The sequence below is a fragment of the Seriola dumerili genome, unplaced genomic scaffold, assembly GCF_002260705.1.
Source record: "Seriola dumerili isolate Sdu_G_001 unplaced genomic scaffold, Sdu_1.0 BDQW01000454.1, whole genome shotgun sequence".
Taxonomy (NCBI): Eukaryota; Metazoa; Chordata; class Actinopteri; order Carangiformes; family Carangidae; genus Seriola; species Seriola dumerili.
Window position 1 is genome coordinate 491,280 of NW_019174709.1, and position 22,973 is coordinate 514,252.

The 22,973-nt window shown below is 42.8% G+C and overlaps 1 protein-coding gene across 1 annotated transcript; it reads left to right on the forward strand.

Moving 5' to 3' along the window:
- The first annotated feature begins 3,649 nt into the window (after positions 1-3,649).
- Positions 3,650-22,067, forward strand: pard6b (par-6 family cell polarity regulator beta). The gene is made up of 3 exons (XM_022762929.1): positions 3,650-3,856; positions 5,452-5,674; positions 20,594-22,067. The coding sequence occupies exons 1-3, from the start codon at positions 3,794-3,796 to the stop codon at positions 21,523-21,525; spliced, it is 1,218 nt and encodes a 405-aa protein (XP_022618650.1). The 5' UTR covers positions 3,650-3,793; the 3' UTR covers positions 21,526-22,067.
- Positions 22,068-22,973: the final 906 nt, after the last annotated feature.

The following is a 22,973-nucleotide window of genomic DNA, read 5'->3' on the forward strand; positions in this document are numbered from 1 at the left end:
TCCTTCAGCTCATTGTTTTGGTTTTACTGTTTCGGTTCAGTCTGATTGTTTTCGGCTGCAGCATTTCAGCTTAGCACCAAAACATAAGAGAAGAAAAGTTGGCAACCAGCTAAGAATATAGGGGAGCATTTAGCAGCAAAAGAGTCAGATCATTTTCTCAGGAGTTGCTTGAAACCAAAACATACAGTGGGGTCCAAAAGTCTGAGGCCACTTTGTTTTGGACCCCACTGTAGCTAAAAAGAGCTAATGTTGCTGCATGTATTTTGAATGTCTAAATGAGTGATTGTTTGCTGATTGTTTGTTCTGTTGTGTTTCCACTGCCCCCAAGAGTCCAGAAAATCAGTTATTGAAGGTTGAATATATATGTCTGCTGACTTTATGACTCTTCTATTCTCGTGGTCCTGTTAAACTACATATTATCATGTCACAGATAAACATGATGATGTCTCTAAAGCAGCTGACTCAAGAAAAGCTTGTGAAATTGAGGCCAAATTCAGCGTATTCAGCAAAAGTTACAGTGACACTCGTTTTGATGGAGATTGAATTTTTCAATATTTCTATGGTAGTGCTAATGCAACATTGTTTTGTGGTAGCACGCTTCATTAGCTTATATTCCTGAAGTCTGGGTTGGATTAAGTTTTTGGAGAATCATATGACCCTGGAAACCACATTCCTCATTCTGCTCTTTCTATGGGAAAACCATAATCCACTCTAATACTCTTCCTGAGTCCTAAATTGATATGATTAAATATGTATTACTTGGTTTTATAATAAGAGTACATGCTTGGCTTGTCATTGCCTTAATAGAAGTCATTACAGTGGCAAGAAAAAAGTAAGTGAACCCTTTGGAATTAGCTGCATTTATGTATAATTTGTCTTAAAATATGGTCAGATCTTCATCTAATTTACAATTATGAACAAACACAAAACTGTTTTAACTAATAACACACAAATCATTGTTTAGTTCTTGCTCATACTGAAAACATCATTCAAAGATTCACATTGTAGGCAGATGGGCGGTATGGCTTAGAGCTGACTCTAACTTTGACAGAAGACTTAGACTTATCAAGAATCGTTGATTTAAATAAAGCTGGAAGGGAAAAGGTTACAGAGTCATGTCAAAGAGTTGAGATATTCATCAGTCTACAGTCAGACAAGCTGTCTATAAATGGAGATGATTTAGTTCTGTGGCTAGTGGGCGTCAGTAAGGTAACAGAGAACCTCAGAGTAACAGCTAAAGGCTAAAAGAAATAAGAAGAAGAATTGGAGCTGGTTAACATCAGCTTCATGAGTCTGCCATACATAGATCACGGTGTATGGAGGAAGTTGCTGCCTGGAGTTTGCAAAAGAGCACCATGACACTCTAGATTGCTTCTGGGAAAATGTTTTGAGGACTGATGAAACTCTGGTTGAATTGTTTGGGAAGGACATGCATGCTAACGGCCTGAATGAAGAATACAATCCAGTCGTGTTTCAGTGATGAAATGATGTTGCATTTGGAAGTATTTTTATGAATGGCTGCATGCCTGGAGTCTACAGTGTACACCTGGATCCATTATTAGATTACATAGGTCCTTCCTGCTATTAAATTCTTATGTACACATGTTCTGTCTCAGCTGTTTAACTGTGGTATCTAATTGTTGGAATCCCACATTTTCCTGTGGTGAACTAGTTTCCACTAGTTTCTTGTACTAATGCTGGATGCACATTGATTGTCATGTATTTGATTGCCTTGCCGGGTGCAATACTAATTATCTTGAGGGAAGTCACTGTGTATTTGTTATTTAAAAGGCAGCTACACTCCACGACTGTGACACTGATGAAAGCCGCACAGCTGATAACATTTTGACTTTGTATATAAAGTGATGTCTTGTCAGTGAGTGCGTCTAAATACATGGAATTCAGTCATTATTAATTTAAGTGTATGATTCACCCTTTGTTCTTTTTTCCTCACATCTTCCATCATAAACTTCAAGGAGTTTATTTATTTACTTTGATATCATGTATGCATGTATAACAGTGGAATATTTTAGAGACCCTACAACATCCTCACAGGTGATTCCAGTTATTCTGGATGGGTGGAGTTTTGCTCAGGTTAAAACATGAGAGAGCCATGCTGGGAAGCTGTTGCCCAAACTCCATGTACTTGATTAAAAAATAATAAAGGTGAAACATTTTTCAGTTTAAGATAAACTGACTAAAGAAAGAAAGTGATGGTTTTTTTTTTTTTTTAGGTTTTTAGGTTATTAATTTGTCACTATTTAATTAAAAGCTTGATGAACTTTGAAGATCTGGCATGTTTGACTGGCTGCCATAAAAGTAATTCATTATAAACTATGAGATAAAACACTGATCTAAAATGTTATTTTCTTCAAGGAGAAATTAACATGAATCACTATCACTATATAATGTGGACGTACTGTACTTATAACTATGCAGCGTATACATATGAAAGTACATGCATACACTGGGTAAGCAGCCTGCAGCAGTAGGCCTATATGCCTTTTGGCCAAAAGATGTCACTATACAGTAAGAAACCAGCTGCAGTCATCCATAACATTTTACATTTATTACCCACATAAATTTTTATGTAGCGCTATATGGGACATTGTAACGACTCCTTTAATATACTTGGTATTTACTATAAATAGTAACCCTATCAAATATGCTGATGATACACACACATTGTAAAATATAATGGCAAATGTATTTCTAGTTAAAATCTAATTGATTCTTCATATCCTTATTACAAAGTAGTATAGTAGCATATATGTATGTGTATATGTATAGATACTTACTGATATTAGTTATTTATAGGTTAGACGGTAATAATTTCAATGGTATAGTAATAGTTCCTAAAGGGGATGTTGAAAGGGCTTTGGATGTTTAATGTTAAAATTCAGACTTACATATTGTTCATCATCTTTGTTTATTCAAATTACAGTTTTGATTGGTGAACATTAGGACATTTATATTTTTTCACTGATTCTTCTACTTCTTCTTTTTTGAAGTAGTCTTTCTGTCACTTGTTGTTTTTGTTTAGTATAATTCTGTTTGTTTTGCCTTGAGTTTCTAGAGGAGGTCTTTGTATAAACTTTTAGCTCCTTGTGTGTGTTTGTGTATACAGCATGAGAGCGTGTGTGTGTGTGTGTGCGCGCGCGTGTGTGTGTGTGTATACATATCATACATTTTTATAGTAATTTTATGTTTTACCCTGCAGACAAACAAACAAACAAACAAACAAATAAATAAATAAATGTCATCACGTCATAATGATTTCAGTTACAGTGACATTATGTGTGAATATTAAGGTGATCACATTCTGTCTAATGGGAGCTGGGAGGTAGAGGGCTTTTATTTTGAAGTCAAGGGTTAGCGAAAGACAGAGGCTGCGTCTTTTACTTTGAAGTCTGTTGTCGCCAGCTCTCTAGGCACAGGGAGAGAGGGAGAGAGGGAGAGAGACACAGACAGAGGTAGAGTCATAGGCAGAGGTAAAACAGAGGCACAGTACGTAGTAGTTGTGTTGTAGCAGCGCTGGCATCAGCAACTATGAGAGGAGATAAGTACACGGGGCTGAGCTAGGCTGGCTGGCTGGCTGGCAGCCGTTGTCACATTCTTGGAGAGACAACACAACACAACACGTCGGACGTCGAGAAGTCGCGGGACACTCCGTGTTACTGAAGAAATAACTGGTTCACACATACGGATTTTGGATACACAGCGGCGGCGGCGGCGGCAGGATCAGGGCGAGTGTGTGAGTGGGTTTTGGCGGCGGTCCCGCTGCTAGCGAAACATGAACAAAAACCACCGAGTGCCGAGCAACCGTTCTCTGAGTGCCGTGGAGGTGAAGAGCAAGGTGCATATGGAGACTTATTTGTCAGTTTACCGTGCTGTATTTGTAAATCTCAACTCTGCTTGCGGTTATTATTCAGGCTAAAATTAGCCTGCTAAGTGGCTTGATAGCAAGTTATGATATCGTACAAATTACATAGATACGAGCTAAAGCTTAACTAGCCAACACCGGTTCTGTTACTCTGACTAGCTCGCTGGTAGCTCGCCATATTTAAAACTTTGATGTAAAGCGTGGCGTAGCTCGATTATAAGTCGATCCGATAAGTTTGGTAGCTAGCTAGTAAGTTTGTAGGTGTAGGTGGAGGTTATTGTCAGCTGACGCCACAGTGAGACACTGTCACCTGTCACAGCCTCCTCCACACCCCCCCCCCACTCCTGCTCTCTTACCAAATACTGACTCAAAGTGTGGATGAAGTTTTCCTCTTGGCATAATCCAGTGGGACATTCACACAATTTTCACTACGTTTGTGTCAAATTAACCTGGTTTGATGTGTTAGAAGCTGCTTGTCATGTCATATTCCTGTGCGTACAGGTGTCATACGGCCTGCGACAGGCTCATGGCTCCTTCCGCCACAGGCTGTCTGCCTCCTGCCTGTGGCACGATTACACACGTATGCTGAGGAATGGGCCCTGAGGCGCTGTTTGCTGCTCAAAACTAGTTTTTAAGAACTAGTTACATGTGTTGACACAAACTCTGGCCTGGTTTTTTTTTTGTGGCTCTACCTCTTAAGTTAGCAGTTGCAATATAGGTTGTAACTGCTAACGTCACATAAAGTAACCATGTACTTATTATTTGCGTCCCAAACTGAGCAGTCCAGGGTCATTTAAAAAGTTTTGTCTTCTCATGCTTTAATGCAAGTACTTACCAGAAACAGCCCTGGGACCATTATTTTCCCTAACCTGTAATTAATATGATCCTGTTTTGCACTAATGCATTAGATGACCAGTGTTCAGGCTGGCAGTGAATTGTAGATCATCATTTGTCAGCGCTGGGCAACAGTAACCACAACACTTGGTACTTGTCATCAACACCACCAATGGGACACTGTGCCCAAAATCAGGCATTTGCAGCCATTGATCCAGCCAGGCTGATTATGATGTTACTCAGAAGCCAGTGACGTGTTTTGTGGGAATACATGTGTGCTGTATTGTCTTTCTTACAACACCTGCATACCAATCGTTCTGTCAGGCAGCTTCATTAGACGGCACTGCTCGGTCTTAAACATGCTACATCTACAAACACAGAAAGATAGAGATGCACACGTCACAAAGTCTACATTAATAATTCACTACATGTGGTGTGTTTGAGCTTGTCCACATGGAGGACAGCTCTCTTACACACAGCCTACAGTGGTTTTGAAATCATGAAAGCTACCAGTGCAGCTTAGTGTGTGCTTATCAGTCACATCCTCAAATCTCAGACTCTTTGAAGAGATGTTCATTAATATTTCGTGCATATATTGTATGTATGCATTAGTGTTTTACTACATCTCAGGCTGTTTTGCTTTGGCTCTTAAATTAGACTCTTTTTCTTCATAACTATGTGTATATTTGTTTGTGCGATTGTGCTCACATGTTTACCTGTGTGTCCCGTCCCAGTTTGGTGCAGAGTTTCGTCGGTTCTCTCTGGATCGGTCAAAGCCGGGCCGATTTGACGAGTTCTATGGCCTCCTGCAGCACGTGCATCGCATCCCCAACGTGGAGTTGTTGGTGGGCTACGCAGACGTGCACGGTGACCTGCTGCCCATCAACAATGATGACAACTACCACAAGGCCATCTCCACTGCCAGCCCTCTCCTCAGGCTGTTCCTACAGAGGAAAGGTAAGCACAGAGGAAGTGTTTGAACAAAGAGTTGAAATGTTTGTTAGGTCAGATCTGCTTTCATAGGAAAATGCAAACTAAGGTCTTTGAACAGAACAGTTTAGAAAGATGGGATAGGCTATGTTAGGCTTTGTGTATTTTGTCTAGATAATTAAAAAAGATAAAATTACAGTCCACATTGAGCTGTCATTGCAAACAAACTACTAAATCCCTTTAGTGTCCTTTTGGTGTCCCACTTCTGAACCACATAGCTAAAGGTCTGCGACCTTACTGAGAAGCTGTGTTTACTTACAGATAAAATTTCACTGCAAAGGCTGAACAAAACTAAAAAAAAAAAAAGCTAATGTAAAGAGCAGCGAAGACTAAATGAATACTTGCAGGGTTTTTTTTTTCCCTTTTAAAATTCTCTCTGATCACCATTTACCAATCTGCCCAGGGGGTACTCATCTAATTAAGAAGTTGTGTAATTTAGCACAGCAGTCACACAGGAGGCATATCTTTACTGTGTGACTGCTGACAGACAGTTTTAGGAAATCAGGGTTTCAAGTTCAACACATACACTTTCTGTATACAACTTATTACCAATGATTACAATACTGATTGTCCTGCTATTATAGTACATGGTATCATAGCAGCATAGCATAATTTACAGCAACCACAACTTCTTCTGCCAGCCTCTGAAAAGATTAATGAATTGCTTACAGTGGGGTCCAAAAGTCAGTCCCATCCAAAAGTGAATGGGAAAGTGGTCTCAGACTCGGGCTGGGCGAAGAAGTTTTGTTTGCTGTAATTTATGGTTTGCTAGTCATTGTTTGCACATGCGTAGGGGTTGCATCAACTTCGACTACAAATCTAAAACTTTACCTTTTTTTCTTTTTTTCTTTTTTTTTTAAAACTTTTTTTTGATTCCTGAAGTGCATCCTAACTAATGAGTTGCTGGGTGCGACCTGTTGAATGCAGGAGGGCTCCAGGGTCTGTCGGCTGTGGCAGGTCGAGCCGCACGCTCTGTTGTGTTTAAGCTGCCTCGCTGTGCCATATGACCCTATACAAGCTAAGCCACTTTGTCAGGAGGAGATTAGTGGGGTCACTGTGTAGCGCTGCATGGGACCATGTTTCAATTACATGCTCCAGACACTAGCCCCATGCTGGGCTCACTGCTGCTCACACGCACACACACACACACACACACACACACACACAATAAAACATGAAAACACAGTCATGCAGGCATCACACATCAGTCATGCACTCACACATACACTGCCTTGTAACAACAAAAAAAAAAAGCTAGAACAAAGCCAGGAGACATACACTAACACTAATGCAGCCACAACCCCCTGCAGACCCCATTCCCCTCAGACCCTGGTTTCCCTCCTTATTTATCCCCCTCTCTCCCCCTGCTTCACCTTACTGCTAAGTAACAGTTGGTCCCAAGCTTAAAAGGCTCTGCAGTGTGCAGATGCAGCAAATTGGCAGCTTATAAATCATTTATTATATATCTGCAGACACCGGTTATTATCTGTAGCGATGGCTCTATTGTGAGTTAATGGCTTGTCTATGTTGGGGCCAAGTGAGGTATGTCAGGCCTACTCAGAACATTTTTAACGCTGAACACGAAGCTCTGTTTGTTTATCAGGAAACTTTTTCCACATCTTTAAATCCTGTTCTCTTGGGGAACATAATGATTTTGTGTTGGAGAACTTGTTTTTGTGATAATTAGCTCTTCAGGCCCATGTTTGTTGTTATAGTGGTATCTGCACAAATGACCACCCAAAACCAAAAGGAGATTGTGTTTAATTAAGCAAGACAACTTCAAACTTGTTCATGTTATCAGCAGCATAGGAGGAATGTCATAGTGAAGGGACATGGGGTCATCGAGGGAGGGTCACACCTATGCAGCCCTCCCACAGTTTTCAGCTCTTGACTGCTGAGTAATCCCACTAAACCAGTTTGTGTTTACTACACCACAGTCCAGAGTTTCAGTCTTACAGTCACAGGCTTGATTATAATGCCATCAGACTACCACTCTGTCCTCCGAGACAGTAAATGATCGATTATGTAAATGTATTAGATGGTCAGTAGTCAGATGTGATGAGTTTGGTCATTATTGCATAAGAGCCGGACTTCAGACAAGGCAGCAGTGTGGGCCAACGTTTGTTCCAACTTGGCCTTCATGGAATAGTACAGAGAAGTCTTATTACACTGATATCTGGGAAATGTGTTTGGAGCTGATAAAAAAACGAGGATTTCAGACAGACTGTCTCAGTTGATATGATGACACTTCGGTCCGTACGTGACTGACTCTAGGTTATGTATATCCCATGATAGGTGCTCTGTGGGTTTTGTTCATTCATTGGTGCGCAGCTGGTTTAATGGATGGATCGAGGGATGGATGTTAGGCTGTGAGTGTCTGTTGTTGTATTGTTGTGGTCTGGTTCTTGAATAATGGCCGCTTTGTTGTTGTTTCTGCATCAACGCTACATCACTGACCAGCCACTACTGTCGTATTGTTTACTGCTGAAAAATGGGCTAAGTGTTTGAGTCCGTGTGGACGAGTCATTTTTTTAAAAATTGCTTCAGCACACACCAGCAGAAGTCAGCAGCGCTGGGTATCCCCTACGCCCCGCCCTCCACCCGTGAACAATATGTTGATGACTACCGAGCTGGCAGCGAGGTGTCCACTGTTTACCGGTTGCCATGGCAAGCAATGAAGAGGCCCGTTCATAGGTGCATTAACAGTGCTGGAGTCTCTGTAAGGCTGATGAGAGATGCAAAGCATGCTGGGAGCAGTATTGCTAGCATTCAAACCTGAAAACACAAATTGTCTGTGGTCTGTCTAAACTTCATCAGTGTGTTTGATGTTCTCGTGCAGCTGTGAGTTGTGTGTGTGTGTGTGTGTGTGTGTGTGTGTGTCAGACACACTCCACCAACTATTTCTGTCCATAAACAGCACAACAATCAATGAGATCTGAATCATTCCAAGCTCAGGCAGCACGTTATGATCCCTGATAGCTGGGAGCTGTTAAGAGCTATTTCCTGGTTCACACTGTTTTTGCTAAGCTCAGTGTAAGTGGAGAACATGGTGGCCATTAGTCAGTGTCTGTCACTGTCGAAGACAAAACTGTCCACTGAGTAGTGTTGATGTTGGTTTCTCTTTGCAATGATGTATATTTTTGTCGTGTGATGTCAGTGACTTCTGTTTTTAAATGCTGACAAAGAGCAGCTTTAGTCAGCTGCTTGGAGACACTGTAGGGTATTATCAATGATGTTGTCTGTTTCGTGTTGTTTTTGCTATTGACTGTTTTAATTCCATTACACATGTAAAACCCCAACTAGCGACAGGAGTCGAGAATTAGCAATAGCTATAAACTCACATTAGATTCATACCCTGCTTTAAAACGATGTTGAATTGCATTGTCCCGGTCTGAATAAATAAATGAATTAAACTAAACAAAACTAAACATGGCTGTTTCACATCTGGCCTTTTGCTACCCAGAGTCAGTCAGTCATTGTGTCAGTTGTTGTTTATCCTAACTCCTTATTTTCCATGCATCTTTGGATTGGAGTATTGTGATAATGTGATACTTAGCTTGAAATTATTATAAATTAGAAATGAAAACCATACACAAAATGATCTTTACAACAAAAATAATCTATCATAACAGCCCAACGGATACTGGATGTTTGAGGCCAGTACTGATGATCAGTATATGGAGGTTTAGAAATTCTGATTGTGATATATCAACATAAAACAACAGTCTTGATATGGCTCCCTTAGATTTGATTTACATTGGAAAAATGAACTTGTCCGTGATCTCTGGTGGAAAAATGATACAACGCCGACACACTATTAGATTACCTCAGGCACAGTTTGGTATTTCTTTACTGCATTGTGAAGAGGATCCTTATTAGCTTCTGCTGACACAGTTGCTTGTCTTCCTGCCGTATAGGAAATATATACGGGACAAGATCTTTATATTAACAGTTATTAAAGAACAAAGGTTACAAGAGGAAATAAAATAAAACATACATTTTAAAATGGATAACACAGTCAGTGTAAAATAAGGCGGAAACTAACACATAAATGTCTTTACATAACACCATAATAACTATATTATATATTTGACTTGTGGTTTGAAACTCTTTGGATTAGAGATTTGTTTAAGGTAGATCGGTAAAAGGTTCCAGTCTGAGGAAACTCTGTGTACATCTTTCAAATAATCTGTTTTAGGTCTTGGAAGACATAACTGACTCTTCTTCTTCAGTGTTCATGTTTTTGATTGGTATATTTAAGCTGAGCTCAAAAGAATTCATGTTTGCCAGAGAAAATTGCGTTCCTGGTTAACAACAGGATACTTGGATGAAGTCTGGTTTTTGACAGGCAGCCAGGATAAAGTAGAATACATTAAGTCAATACTGGTGTGGTATGTACAGTGCAGAGCTGGTCTAGCACCTCTGTTTTAATATCAGTCGATATAGTGGCCTGGCTGATTTTAGCGGTCTAGCTCTTGCTGACGTGTTTTACCGCCCCAAATATCCCAAGATTGATGTGATTGTGTGAGCCATGTGCTTCACATATCCTCTTGTGTATTAGCACATACAGTAGATTGCAAAAAAAAGTTTGAGTAGAATCACATTGTTGCTCGTGAAAATGATGTGATATTGTCATGTAGGCCTGAAATGTTGAGCGTTGCATTTCAGGTAAAGTCTCTGATGGAAACTGTGAGACACACCCAAGTTTATGTTTGACGGGCTGTGAAGAGATTTTCCTGGGTTGACATCGTGTTTGCCTCTGTCTGTCATCCAGAACATCCAACAGCAGAGTTTCCAGACTGTCGTCCATGTGTAGGAATCAGCTTTTCAAGCAGTTTCTCCCAGGGTGTTGGTTTTGTTTGGTGACGTTGCTCATCGCTCTCACAGTTTCAGTCCTGAATGGCTCGCAACTCTTCACCAGTAAGGTAGAGGGGAAAGGTATGGAAAGGAACAGGAATGCTTGTATTTGCATATCCCAGCAGGGACTGCCTTAGTAAATAGTCACCAGTTCATGAGTCATTCAACCACAGAAAAGGAAACGTACAGTGTGAAAGTGCAACGCAGATAAAGTGTACCCAGCCTGCAAATCAAGCAGCAGAGCAGGATACCAGTGTACAATGTACTGAGTCTGTTAAGTAATGAAAGGGAGCATGCTGTAGGTGCACAGTGATGGAGATGGGGGGGGGGGGTCACAGAGAGCCAGATGAATCCAGCAAGAAAAAGATTTGGATGAAAGAGACAAAGCATAAAACAAATCAGAATGAGCAACACAACATGTAAGGAAGGAGAGATTTATACAGCAGGCTTGAGATGAAAGGATTAAAGCATGCGAGACAAAGTGCTGGCAGGTGTAATGGATGACATTTTCCCCACGGAGCACAGGAGAGAAGTTTAGGAGCGTGATCTGTGAAAATAGTAAAAAATCATCCTTCCCTGTTTTGGATCTCAAGTTTCCCACAGAGCACGAATTATCCCCCTAGGATGCTGTATGCAATGAGCGAGGGAACGATGGATTCATAGCACTGGAGGAGGAATGCGTGGAGGAGGAACATGTCTTAGGCCCAGTAAGAGAGATGGAAGGATGAAAAGGGAGAGAGAGTAAACAGTATTAAAGAGGGAGTAATGTATAAGGCATTGTTTAGGCAAGGCATGTAATTAGAGATGTGGGGAAAGGAGAGGGAGTAGTGTAAGTGTGATAGGAATGCACCAAGAGAGAGAGAGAGAGAGAGAGAGAGAGGAGGAGGAAAGTGGGAATAGTATTAGTGAGGGAGGAATGCAGAGTGAGGCCCAAGCTGGGGAGGGTGGGAGAGAGAGAAAGAAAGAAATAAAAAGAGAGATGGAGGAAGAAGGGGGTGGGGGGGCATTTTGGGTGGAATGTGGCCAGGCTCTGATCACGTCTGCTGGCTAGATTAGACAGGACAGCAGGCCGGACTAGACCCTGAGCCGCAGAGCTGGGCTCAAATCTGCAAGGGGGTGTAGATGGACCGAGAAAGACAAGGGTGAACAGTCGAGAACGCGTGAAAGAAAGAGGAGAGCCAGAGAACATTTAAGACCAGAGAGAGCACACAGCCAGGCAAGCTAAAACCTTACGCTCTACCCTTTGAAACATGGCTGAATAAGACTTAACGCAGGCTGCAGCAACATGGAGGGAGGGTGGCGAAGATGGAAGACGGGGGTGTGTGGGGGGGGGACAGTGGTAGTCCAGGCTCTCTGTTATAAAGAGTCAGAATTTCTCAGCTTAGAGCTGGTTAGGGAAGATGAATGGATAGAGGGAGGGAAGGAAATGGACTTTGGAAATGAACTTTGCCTGCTTGGGACGCAAACGCCTGTCATAAATGCTAGCTGATATGTTGCCAGTTGTTGGAGAAAACTTAAGACTGTCTCAATGAGCGGAAACAAAGACCCTGCTGTACAAGCCCAAGGGTGGTAGACTTCTCTCAGCGAGGAGACCGACGTAAAGTCATTTATTTGTATTTAAAAATAAAAATCATGGATGTAAACTGAAAGATGTTTGAAGAAATGAAAAATCACCTAAGATGGCAGTTGGTTTCCACCCAAAAAATATCAAAGAAGAAAATCACTGATGGCAGTAACAGAGTTTTATGATACTTTAGATTGTGATCATGTGTGGTATCTTGTTTATTTTGGCTCATGAGCACTATTTCATGCTGATTTTTAATTAAAAAGCATTCTTTCTGTCCCTTGTGCCGCAGTGATACTGATATGAAGCATGATAAATTATATGCTTATCTGTGAGTTTCTGTCAGCGCTCCATTCCAGCATATTTACCCTGGCTAGCCACGCACCAGTCAGCAGGCTCTGACATGTTACTCCTACTCCAAACACCGTTGCCTAACTACTGCCACTGTTTTTATTTTATTTGCTCCTCATCCATCCTACATACAGAGTTAAAACAACACTCACATGCCCATGTGTACATTGAAAGGGTTATTGGTTGCTGTAATAGCTTCCTGTCCATGTGGGCTGTAATGATTCTAATGGAAGTGATTACCAAGTAAGTAATTATCAAGGACAAATTCTAAGTTATGAATTTGAATCTTTGAACGACACGGCATTACAAGATTTATCTGGCATATTTAAGCTAAGATCAGGATATGTTGACACTTAACGCTGGCCTTTAAAATGTGCACTGATAGGTGCTTTTCTCACTGCAGACAGTTTGACTTGTCATAGTGAGAAAAGGTGATACTTATAACATTAATGGTGGCTGCCTTGTTTTTAAGTGTCCTAAGCCATAACAGTCCGACAGTGCACAATACCAAGACTAAAAAATCTGTCCCACGCATTGAACTTGAATGCAGTGGTGTATTTTCTTAAAGTTTTTCCATCGCTGACACTACTGTGCAGTCACCTTGGCAACGGGAAAACTCGCCTCATTGGCCAGATCTAACCACAGGTGGCTGTGTTGTCTTCCAGGGTCAGATGGTGAAGGCAGGACAGGGCCAGAAGTACAGAGTCCCCCAACTCGCACCCCCGCTCAAGTAAAGTCTCTATTCAGACGCATGAGTGACAGGCTTGTGAGGCTAGACCCGGGCTCCCCCAGCCCACGTGTCTGCTCCTCCCTCCCTTCCTCTCCTCCGTCCTCCCCGACGTCTAGTCATTCCTCCCCCTTCTCCTCATGGAGGCTACATGTAGCAGGGCTGCGTAGAAGGCTCGGTTTTTCAGACCCAGATCTGGCGGCCATACCCAAGACTCCGCCTCCTTCATGTAACCCGATACTGATATCTACACCCCGAAATGACCTGCCCCTGTCCCCTACCTTGCCTTGTCCCAAGCTCAAATCCAGCCTCAGCCCCAGACGCGTCCCTGCTCCTAGCTACCCTGAGTCCAAGCTCCAGCTATAGTCCCTCCATTACCAGTCTGTGTGCCTGATGCTGATTCCTGGCAGCGTGTCCCGGTCATCGAGTCACAAGACAAACCTTTGTTTCCAAACCAGATGCTACAGCTACGGGCCCAGTGCTGGCCTCAGAGGACCACTGAGTCCTGTGCTCGATTGACCAGTGGTAGCAGCTTTAAAAAAAAAACACAGCATCGAGAGGACAGAGAGAGAGAGAGAGAGAGAGAACAGATCAAGGAAAGTGAAGGATAAAGGAGGCAGAAAGAGGAGAATCTGCAAGACCAAGAGGGACAAACAGAGGTGGAGATGCAGAAAAGGCTCCTGCAGAGAGACTGAAGGACAGATTGAGTAAAAGTGGTGGGGGGGGGGGGATTGAAGGGTGAGGTGGAGAGGAGGTATTGCAGGAAGAAGAGAGGTGTCTATGTCAGCACAAAAGAAATTGATGGAATTGCTTCATACCGCAGTGACGAGATGCAAACATGCACCTAGAAAAGTGCTGTATATGGGTGTCGACTGGCAGATAAAATGTGTCCGCTCTGACCTGTAGAAAGCAGTGCTAATTGTTCATTACATACTACTACATTAAAGCTGGGTTTCCCCCTACAGTATAGATTTTAGTTTCAGTGTTTTTTGATAAATGGCTCATGTCAGGACAGAGTAATAAAGCGGGACTGATGAGTATAACAGAGAATTCATGAGTGAGATTATATGAGGAGGCCTAGAGACAGGCTAATGTTCACGCCTGGCCTTTTCAATTATGGATTTAATAAGTAATTCTTCAAATTGGCAGCTCAGCTACATATCAAGGCTTTGTCTTTGCCTTAGCTTGCCTCTGCAGGTCTCTACAGCATCTCCCTTTCCCAGACACCTCACTCCCATCGGCACACTGTATAAGTCTGTTTTCTTGCTGTCCCTATTACGTCCTTTCCTCTCAGCACTCTCCCTTTGACCCAACTCCTTCCAATTCTTTCTCCCTCTCTTATCAGCAGCATTAAGGCACTTTTATCTGGGCTGTGCCAGGGAGTTATGCTCACCACACCAGGAATAGTAACCCTCCGGGAATTTACTCCTTTGAAAGTTTTTTTATCACCTCCTCTCTTTTCCTTTCTTCTCTCTCTCTCTCTCCTCTGTGTGTATTTGCTGTGTATTTCTGTCTCTCCTGCCTCTTTCACATCTTTTGTTTTACTCCACCCCTGGTTTTTCCTCAGCTGCACAAGTTCACACACACACACACACACACACACACACACTCCCCCTCCTCCCCTCTCTTGTATCGTTCTGTGTCAGGAACACCGTGGCACCGGCTGTGCAGTGAACGTCCAGGCTTGTCATCAACAAACCTGACTGTTTCCAGAACACCACAACCTTCAACTAACTGTCTTTGTCTCAGAGTTTTTCTTACTCTGACATTGAGACGTGTTTTATGTTCGGATACTGAAGACTGGTTTCACTGAAGTGGTCTTTTGCTTTTAGCACTTTGTCTCTGTAGATTAATACTATGTTCTGTGACCTTGTTCATAATGTTTCATCTGTCACTGTATATCTATATTATATAAACCTAGTGGTAGCTACATTAGTGGTGAATTGTTGTATCACACAATAAAGATTTTACTTTTGCATCCTATCACTTTTAGAGCAGCCTCATAAAGAGGCAGTAGTATAACTTAAAGTACTAGTGGTAGTGATAGTGGTAGTGCTATGACTGTCACATGGCTCCTTCCTGACTGCGTAGTTTCACCTGGACACAGTATCAGGTTTTCCCTCACACAGCCGCTGGGACAAGTACCAGGAAATAATGGATCGTTGGTGTCATCGTTGTCGTCAGGAGTCATTACATTACAAGGAAGTCCAAAGCCTTGTCATCCTGTACCATCATAATTGTAACACCGTGTAACCAGAGGTGTAGTGGTTACTGGACAAGTGGGTGTAATGAGAGTGTGGGAGCATGTGCAAGCACCAAAAGGCTGCAGCTCTTCAGAAGTACACTCATCTAATACTAGTTGTGTATATATATTTTCAATTTTTAGACCATACAAAAATATGTTTCTGGTCAAGATAAATGGTTAGTGTCCCGGAGAAGATATAATGGTGTCAGTGGCTGTGGCGAGTTATGAATGCCTGCACATTCCACTTATTCTGAGCCATTAACATTGGCTCTTTTAAAGACAGAGTCCAGAGTTGGAGCGTGATGCATCCAGAGTGTGTGGAGAATAGAGCACTGAGGGAGATGATGTGTTCAACCAATCCACGCCAGCTCACACAAGTGGTTTCCTTAGGCACAGTTGTCTTAGTCTCTTCAATGTCACGATGGAGATGCATTAGTTGTTTGCCCCGTGTGTGCTTACGTGTAATGTGTGTGTGTTAGCTACATAGTACAGAGAAGAAACTGAGCAACTCCCTGTGTGTCCTCACTTGTGACGATGTGTTGCTGGGTTGTCATTTTCTCCTCCGCTGCTTCGCTTCCTTTGCTCCTCACTGACTCCATTCACAGTGTGGGAAATCAAAGCAGCCATTGCATAGCTGGAATACCTAACCTGTGCAGAGCCATGGCAAGTGCATGGTTGAAGATTATGTTTTCTATTCAGGGTTTGTGAATAATGCCTGAAGTATGAGCTCTGATTCTGATGCACTGCAGGTGCATCTTGGTTTTTGAAGAGAAGAGCAGCTTTAGCAAAGGCAACCGACAGAGCTAGTTTGCAGGTAAACACTGGATCCTACATTTTCCATAACGCAACCAATAGCATCTTCTCGTTCAACCCTACCTTCCTGGTAAACACTGACTTCCTTCAAATGCACGTTTGTAACATCAGTTTATGGAAAAATCACAACCCCAAGCTGACATTACCCTAATGATATCATTATAACATAATTAGGGGTTAGTTTTTTCTTCATTCTCGATAAAACTCCTCCACAGTCACAGGATACATTAAACAGCTGTTTTTCACAGGCTGTGTCAAACTATCCACGTCTAGTTAATTGACAGTTTGCTAAACCCCTACTGTAGTAAGAGTGTTTGTTAGTCTGTATATAAAGGGCTTTGGGAGGATGCTTTTTTTTCTTCTTCTTTTTTTATCCCTCTCCAAATCCAAAAATAGAGTGTAAAGCTGTCCTCATAAAAAAAAAATGACATGAAAAATTAATGACCTGTATAATCGTTTGGTTGGAGGACTTCTCTCACTAAACATAATGAGTGCTCTCATGTAAGCTACAAACATTAGCATGTCTGGCTAACTATCTTACTACCTTCAGTAGTAACTTAATGCTAACTTTGTGCCGGGGACATGTGGCTTTAGCCTCAGTCTTTCAGCCATTAAGTTTTATTTTATACTTTTTTTTTATAACTTTTACTTTTTTTTGCCATTAAGTTTAAATTTAAGACATTTTTTTTTTTTACAGCTGTGGTGGCAACCCTAGCTACTAGCCAGGAAATTGACAGTTCTTCACCAGAAGCGAGACGCCTTTACATAACAAAGAAATTTTCAGTAGTAAATCTGCTAAAGTGATTATAATCTACATACGTGGCATCCAAGGACAGAAAGCTGGACAGGTGTTAGCAACAGTAACGAGGGTGAGGCTTAGCAAACGGTCACTTGACCTGTGTGTTGGTGGGGTACCCCTTTAACTGGACATGTGTGAGTAATCAGTCAGGTCATTTTAGTGGAAGAATTGCATTCATTTTACTTAGAAGAGGTGGGACTTTGGCGGAGTACACTGACACAAGTTCTCTATTCTTGAGAAAGCAGCCTTGTGATAAATATCCTCTTAAAATCTGGGCATTTTACAACTTTTCTATTTCCTTCTGTCATAGTTGACCTGTGACTGTTTTCATTAATCATTAGCCGAGCCAGCTGCATACCTGTACACTCTGTGGCTGCTGCATACCTTAGTCATGCTTCATGTGTTTACTGAGCACTGAGGGGAGTAAAAGTGGTGTTGTATATGTACTACATGTTCAAACCCACACAACAGCAGAGACAAAACAAAAAAACGGAATAGCTTAAATAAAGTGATGGACAATTTAGACTTATAATAATCATAAGACTCAGTCATCTTGTCGTTTTAGCCACGTAGCTTCTTCAGTGGCTCTTGTTGAGATGTCTCGGTCCTGTTTCCATGCTGAGGTCAGATTGTCTGGTTAGAAGTGTTGTCTTTCCTGACCTAATAGATAGACATTAACAACCAACCCCATTGTTTCAAAGCCTGGTAGCAGGTTGTTGGCCATTCACTATAATGGACCACAAACGGTCTCCATTCTGCTCTAGCCGGTTGTTATTATTGCACTGTTGGTTTAATGGATAGACCACTGATAGTGATATTCCCATAATGCAACAGAGGTCGAACCTTTGGTGTACATGCACATCTGTCAGGTACCTCTATCACACAGTGAGTTATAAGTGGCTCTAACTGACCAGAATAAATTGATAATAGGCAGTCTGATTAAAAACCTGGGCAGATTTTAGAATGACTTAAAATGAAATGTTTGCAACCACTTGACAGGATGAAGGGATTGAGAGGATGGATGTGAATGGGCAGATACATGTATCATAAACATAGTGTTGGTTGTTTTGGGGATTTTTGTCATTAAAAGGGTTGTTTGTGGTGTTTCTATGTAAAGTAACAGCCATTTACAGGCCTTTTAGTTACCTGTTTTAGCTAAAGCACAGAGGAGTGTTGTGAATATTTTATATGTCAGTATCACTGGGACAGTGGGGTGGTATTATTCTCGAGTCTTGTGTTTAAATTAAACAAATGGAAACAAAAGAAGGTCATTTGTACTTTCAAACAAGGAACAGTGTGTGTGTGTGTGTGTGTGTGTGTGTGTGTGTGTTTATGTTGAGAGTTGCCTGTAGGCCTTTGTAGCCAATTAGACTGAGAGCTTTGCTTGTGTGCTCTAATGAGCTATAATGCAGCTATGGTTTTTCGGGGTATTGGGTTTCTCTGCGCTGCTCTTCATTAGAGCTCGGGCATCATCACTAACCACAGATAAACCGTATAGACACCCATGTACTCTCTGTTTGTGTGTGTGTTTAACTGAACTCCTGCGCTTGCATATGTTTGCATATGTTGTGTGTAGAGTTACACATGCTGTAATCAAGATACATGCTTATATCATTTGACACCAGAACAGCATCTCTTCGCTGTGTGTGTGTATGTGTGTGTGTATTTTTGTGAGTGGCCCCGAGGGTCCGTCACGTTCTTTTTTTTTTTTTCCTGAACTATAACTCTATTGTCAGGTCTGACTATTCACATGCTGGAGATGGAGGGATGGTTTAGATAGAAAGAAAAAAAAGGCTAGAAAGAGTGAAATGAGATGTGGAGGGTTGCCTCCTCCTATGCATGATTGCACTGCAAGAGCAACCCTTGTGTCAGTGATGGAGGGAGGCGTGTGTGTGTGTGTGTGTGTGTGTGTGTGTCCTCTCTGCTCCTTTTTATGGCCCTGTTTATGAATGTGGCAAGACAAACTGGTTAAGCATTTCGACCTCACACACTCTTGTGACGATATTGTTGCTATGTGTGGTTGGCCCGTAAGGTCAGGGCTGGCAAAGATATAGCAAATGTTATACACTAGACTCGTGCCTCATGGGAACTGAAATGCGAGACTGCTGCTCTTTCTTGGGACAATTGATCCTTTGTTTTGGTTTTAGGGATGGAGAGGGGAGTGGTGAGGTGCTTACCTGTCAGAACCTGAGAGCTGGAATCTTTATCAGCCACCTGAGTGGATGTTTTCCCAGATTACTCACACACACTCAGAGGGAGAGTCAAACAGGAAGGGGAGAAGTATTCAGTGTAAGATTGCCAGAGCTTTATTTATAGAGCACTTTCATCTAAAAACAGAGATTTCAAAGTGCTGCTAAAAACAGCAAGAAGTGAAAAGTTTAGGCCATTTTCAGATGAAAGATGTTAAAAATAAAACCAGAACGTGACAAAAAAAAAATAGCAAAAAAAGAAATTGAAAGTCAAGTTAATGTTTAGCAACTTATATTATGCTGGTTAACTATTACAGAACCAAGGTCCAGGTTTTCCCTCCCTCACCTGGCCAGCCCTTGGCTAGCGTTAATGTGAACCACCGGGGGTTGAAGTCTATAGTAGCTTGACAGTGTACACACTTCCACCTCAAAATGTACATAACAAAGGACACAGTTCTGTGGTATCCCAGTGACTCATGCAGCTAAAATGCGACCATAATATTCTCGGTTCAAATGTGACCTTTCTGGCCTGTCAGAACTACTCTGTCTCTCATCTGCGAGTGGTGATGCCAAAAAATCTTTAAAGGAGTAGTTCAGCATTTGGGGAAAATAGTCTCATCTCGCTTTTTTTTGCTGAGAGTTAGACGCGAGGATTGATTCCACTCCCATATCTGTGTTAAACATGAAGTTACAGCCAGGAGACGGTTCAGTTTAAAGTAAACTAGGATAAGATATGGGACCTTTTTAATGGACAATTATTATCATCATCTAACTAGTCCTTTTAAAAGTTGTTGCTCGTGACTTTTTGTCCTTTTATTTAGCAGTAATGTCATGTGTATCCAAGAATGAGGGTAGACGACTCACATAGACAATCTATGACACCAACCATATGCTCATTAAATCTATAATACAGCATCCCTGTGCACCATATGTAGGCTGATTTGTGGGTGGCAGCATGTCAAAGAGTGCTGATGAAGGACTGTGAGTGGGACTGGGCGCCCGTTTGGCTGCTATGGCATTTTGCATCAGTTTGACCTGAGGGGAGTTCTGGGGATCGGTTTTCTTGTCTGTGTTCAGCACAGACCACCTGCAGCGATACCTGAGGCTCAGAGCTGCTCTATTACAAAGCATTATTCATTCTTCTGAAACTACATGATGCAACAGACTGTCAGCCTGAATAACCACTTGATGTGTAATGAGCTCACAATGATATTAATGGAAAATTAACCAGCTTTTGTCAACATCCTCTTTGTTTCTCTCTTCCTCTTCTTTCTGCCACCGTTTCCCCTTTTTGTCTTCTTCTTCTCTTTCTCTGCTTCCTCCATCTTTTTTATTTTGCAGAGGAAGCTGATTACACAACGTTTGGCACCGACTCGCTGACCAGGAAGAAAAACACAGTGCTTTCTGCGGTTCTTCTGCGGCCTGACACCAACAGGAAAAAACCTCCGGTCATTATCAGCCTCCCTAAGGACTTTCGCCCCGTCTCCTCCATCATCGATGTGGACATCCTCCCTGAGACGCACCGACGTGTTCGCCTGTACAAGCACGGCCAGGAAAAACCACTGGGCTTCTACATCCGCGATGGCTCCAGCGTGCGGGTCACTCCGCAGGGCCTGGAGAAGGTCCCGGGGATATTCATCTCTCGCATGGTGCCTGGCGGGCTGGCGGAGAGCACCGGCCTGCTAGCAGTCAACGACGAGGTGCTGGAGGTGAATGGCATCGAGGTGGCTGGGAAGTCTCTGGACCAGGTGACGGACATGATGATCGCCAACAGCCACAACCTCATCATCACCGTCAAGCCTGCCAACCAGCGGAACAATGTTGTTCGCAGTGGAGGAGGCGGTGCGGCGTCTGGCAGCTCGGGACGCTCGTCAGACAGCGGTGCCAGCTTCTATGGCTACTCATCACAAGGTGGGGTCGGTGCCGCGGCCTCCATGCCATCGCACATCATCCAGAACTTCCCCGTCGGGGAACTGGAGAGCGACGAGGAAGATGAGGACCTGGTGATCGAGGCAGGAGGCGAGGCCGAGCCGATCAGACGCACCCCTTCCAACTACAGCATGCCCTCGCTGCCTCGGTACGAGCCGCACCTCAACCTCCGCACTACCACCACCTCCGCCTCCGCCCATTCCATCAACGCCAATGGGACGCTCCCAGCCAGCGGCAGCAGTGGATCACTAAGCTACGCCAATGCCACTTCGTCCACGCCATCGCCAGACAGAGCAATGGAGAGGCGGAGTCTGGAGGAAGATGGCACTGTTATAACTCTATAGACTGGGCATTCACGCATTAAACACTGGAAACCAGACAGAAACAGACACTCAAATACTTCCACACACACACTCGGGGAGTCATGGACCGGCTAATCCAACACAGGGACAGTGACGGCACCTGAGAAGCACAATGACGTGTGTACATATTAAATCTTAACATGACGCTGACACCTAAATGTTTGTACATGCTAACATTTCTACATCAAACACTGCACCCCATACCTTGCTCCTCTTCATGCCAATTACCATGCATGTGTGCCATAGTGGTGACCCCTCCCCCCCCTGAGTTCTGCAGGCACTAAATTTCCACTAGAGGGCAGAAATGAGACGCTCTATCCTCCCCCATTCCTTCTCATCAGTCCCATTAATAGATGAAGGTAGACGTCCTGTGAACAAGTCACACCCCATTAGAAACACACAGTGAAGCAGAGTTTTAGCTCAAGCAAGTGTTGACAATCTGTGCTGTTTTTTTGTTTTTTTTTTGCCTTGTCACCCCACAAACCCTCACCCCTGCACCACAGTACGACCACCTGCCTTCCACACTCCCCCCCCCCCCCCCCCCCCCCCCCCCCCCCCCCCCCCCCCCCCCCCCCCCCCCCCCCCCCCCCCCCCAGGTGACCACAGCATGCGATTGGTAACAGTTGCGGTACTTCCCTCAGAATTCAGTACCACAGCGTTCGACCAGATGCTGAGATCTGCAATAAAACTGTAGTTTTTATTCGAGGACAAACCACTTTAAAAACAAGTCTGGGCTCTTTGTGTTGGCTCAGATGCTTTTAACCACTGTTTTTTAGCTGTGTTTCCTCTCTTTACCTGCTGTGTTAATGACTGACTGAAAGGTTGATGATTTTTAATAATTCTTGGGAGCAACTTCTATTTTGAAAATCCCTTTACCATTAGGCCTGATATTATTTTAGTTTCTTTTATATACAATTCTTGTATCTCACAGGTGACTCCACGACCATGTCTGACCAAGTTGCAAGTCACTTCCATAATATTGCTCCTACCTGGGAATGGGACATCTTTTCAAATTAATATCCTTCATATTGCACTCCCTCTCCTTTCCATGACAAGGGCTATTTCCCCTGCTGCATGTGTACAAATGAGAAAATGTGAATGTGATTTAATTTTTGTTGTTTGTTTGTTCCCTCCCTCCCTCTTCGTTCTTCCTGGACCACAACTCAATATATCTAATCACAGTGCTGTACAGTACACTCATCTCTTTTGTTTTCTCGGCCAGGCCGTGAGTTCACTTGGATGTGTCCTGAGACATTCACATATGAAAAGTGTTCTCTCCAGTATTTCTGCACCATTTCCTTTTTTTTTTTCAGTTAATGAAACACTATTAGAAAATGTAACTGAATTCAGAATATGTTCTAACTATTGACTTTGGGCCTAAATGGCACATCAATAGCTGGACTGTAACACTATTAGCAAATACAACCACT

What these genes read in the sequence shown, in the direction of transcription:
- pard6b (XM_022762929.1), top strand. Translation starts at nt 3,794, where the DNA reads ATGAACAAAAACCACCGAGTGCCGAGCAACCGTTCTCTGAGTGCCGTG. An exon ending in CCGTGGAGGTGAAGAGCAAG is followed by an intron (nt 3,857 to 5,451) that starts GTGCATATGGAG and finishes GTCCCGTCCCAG; the next exon opens with TTTGGTGCAGAGTTTCGTCG. An exon ending in GCTGTTCCTACAGAGGAAAG is followed by an intron (nt 5,675 to 20,593) that starts GTAAGCACAGAG and finishes TTTATTTTGCAG; the next exon opens with AGGAAGCTGATTACACAACG.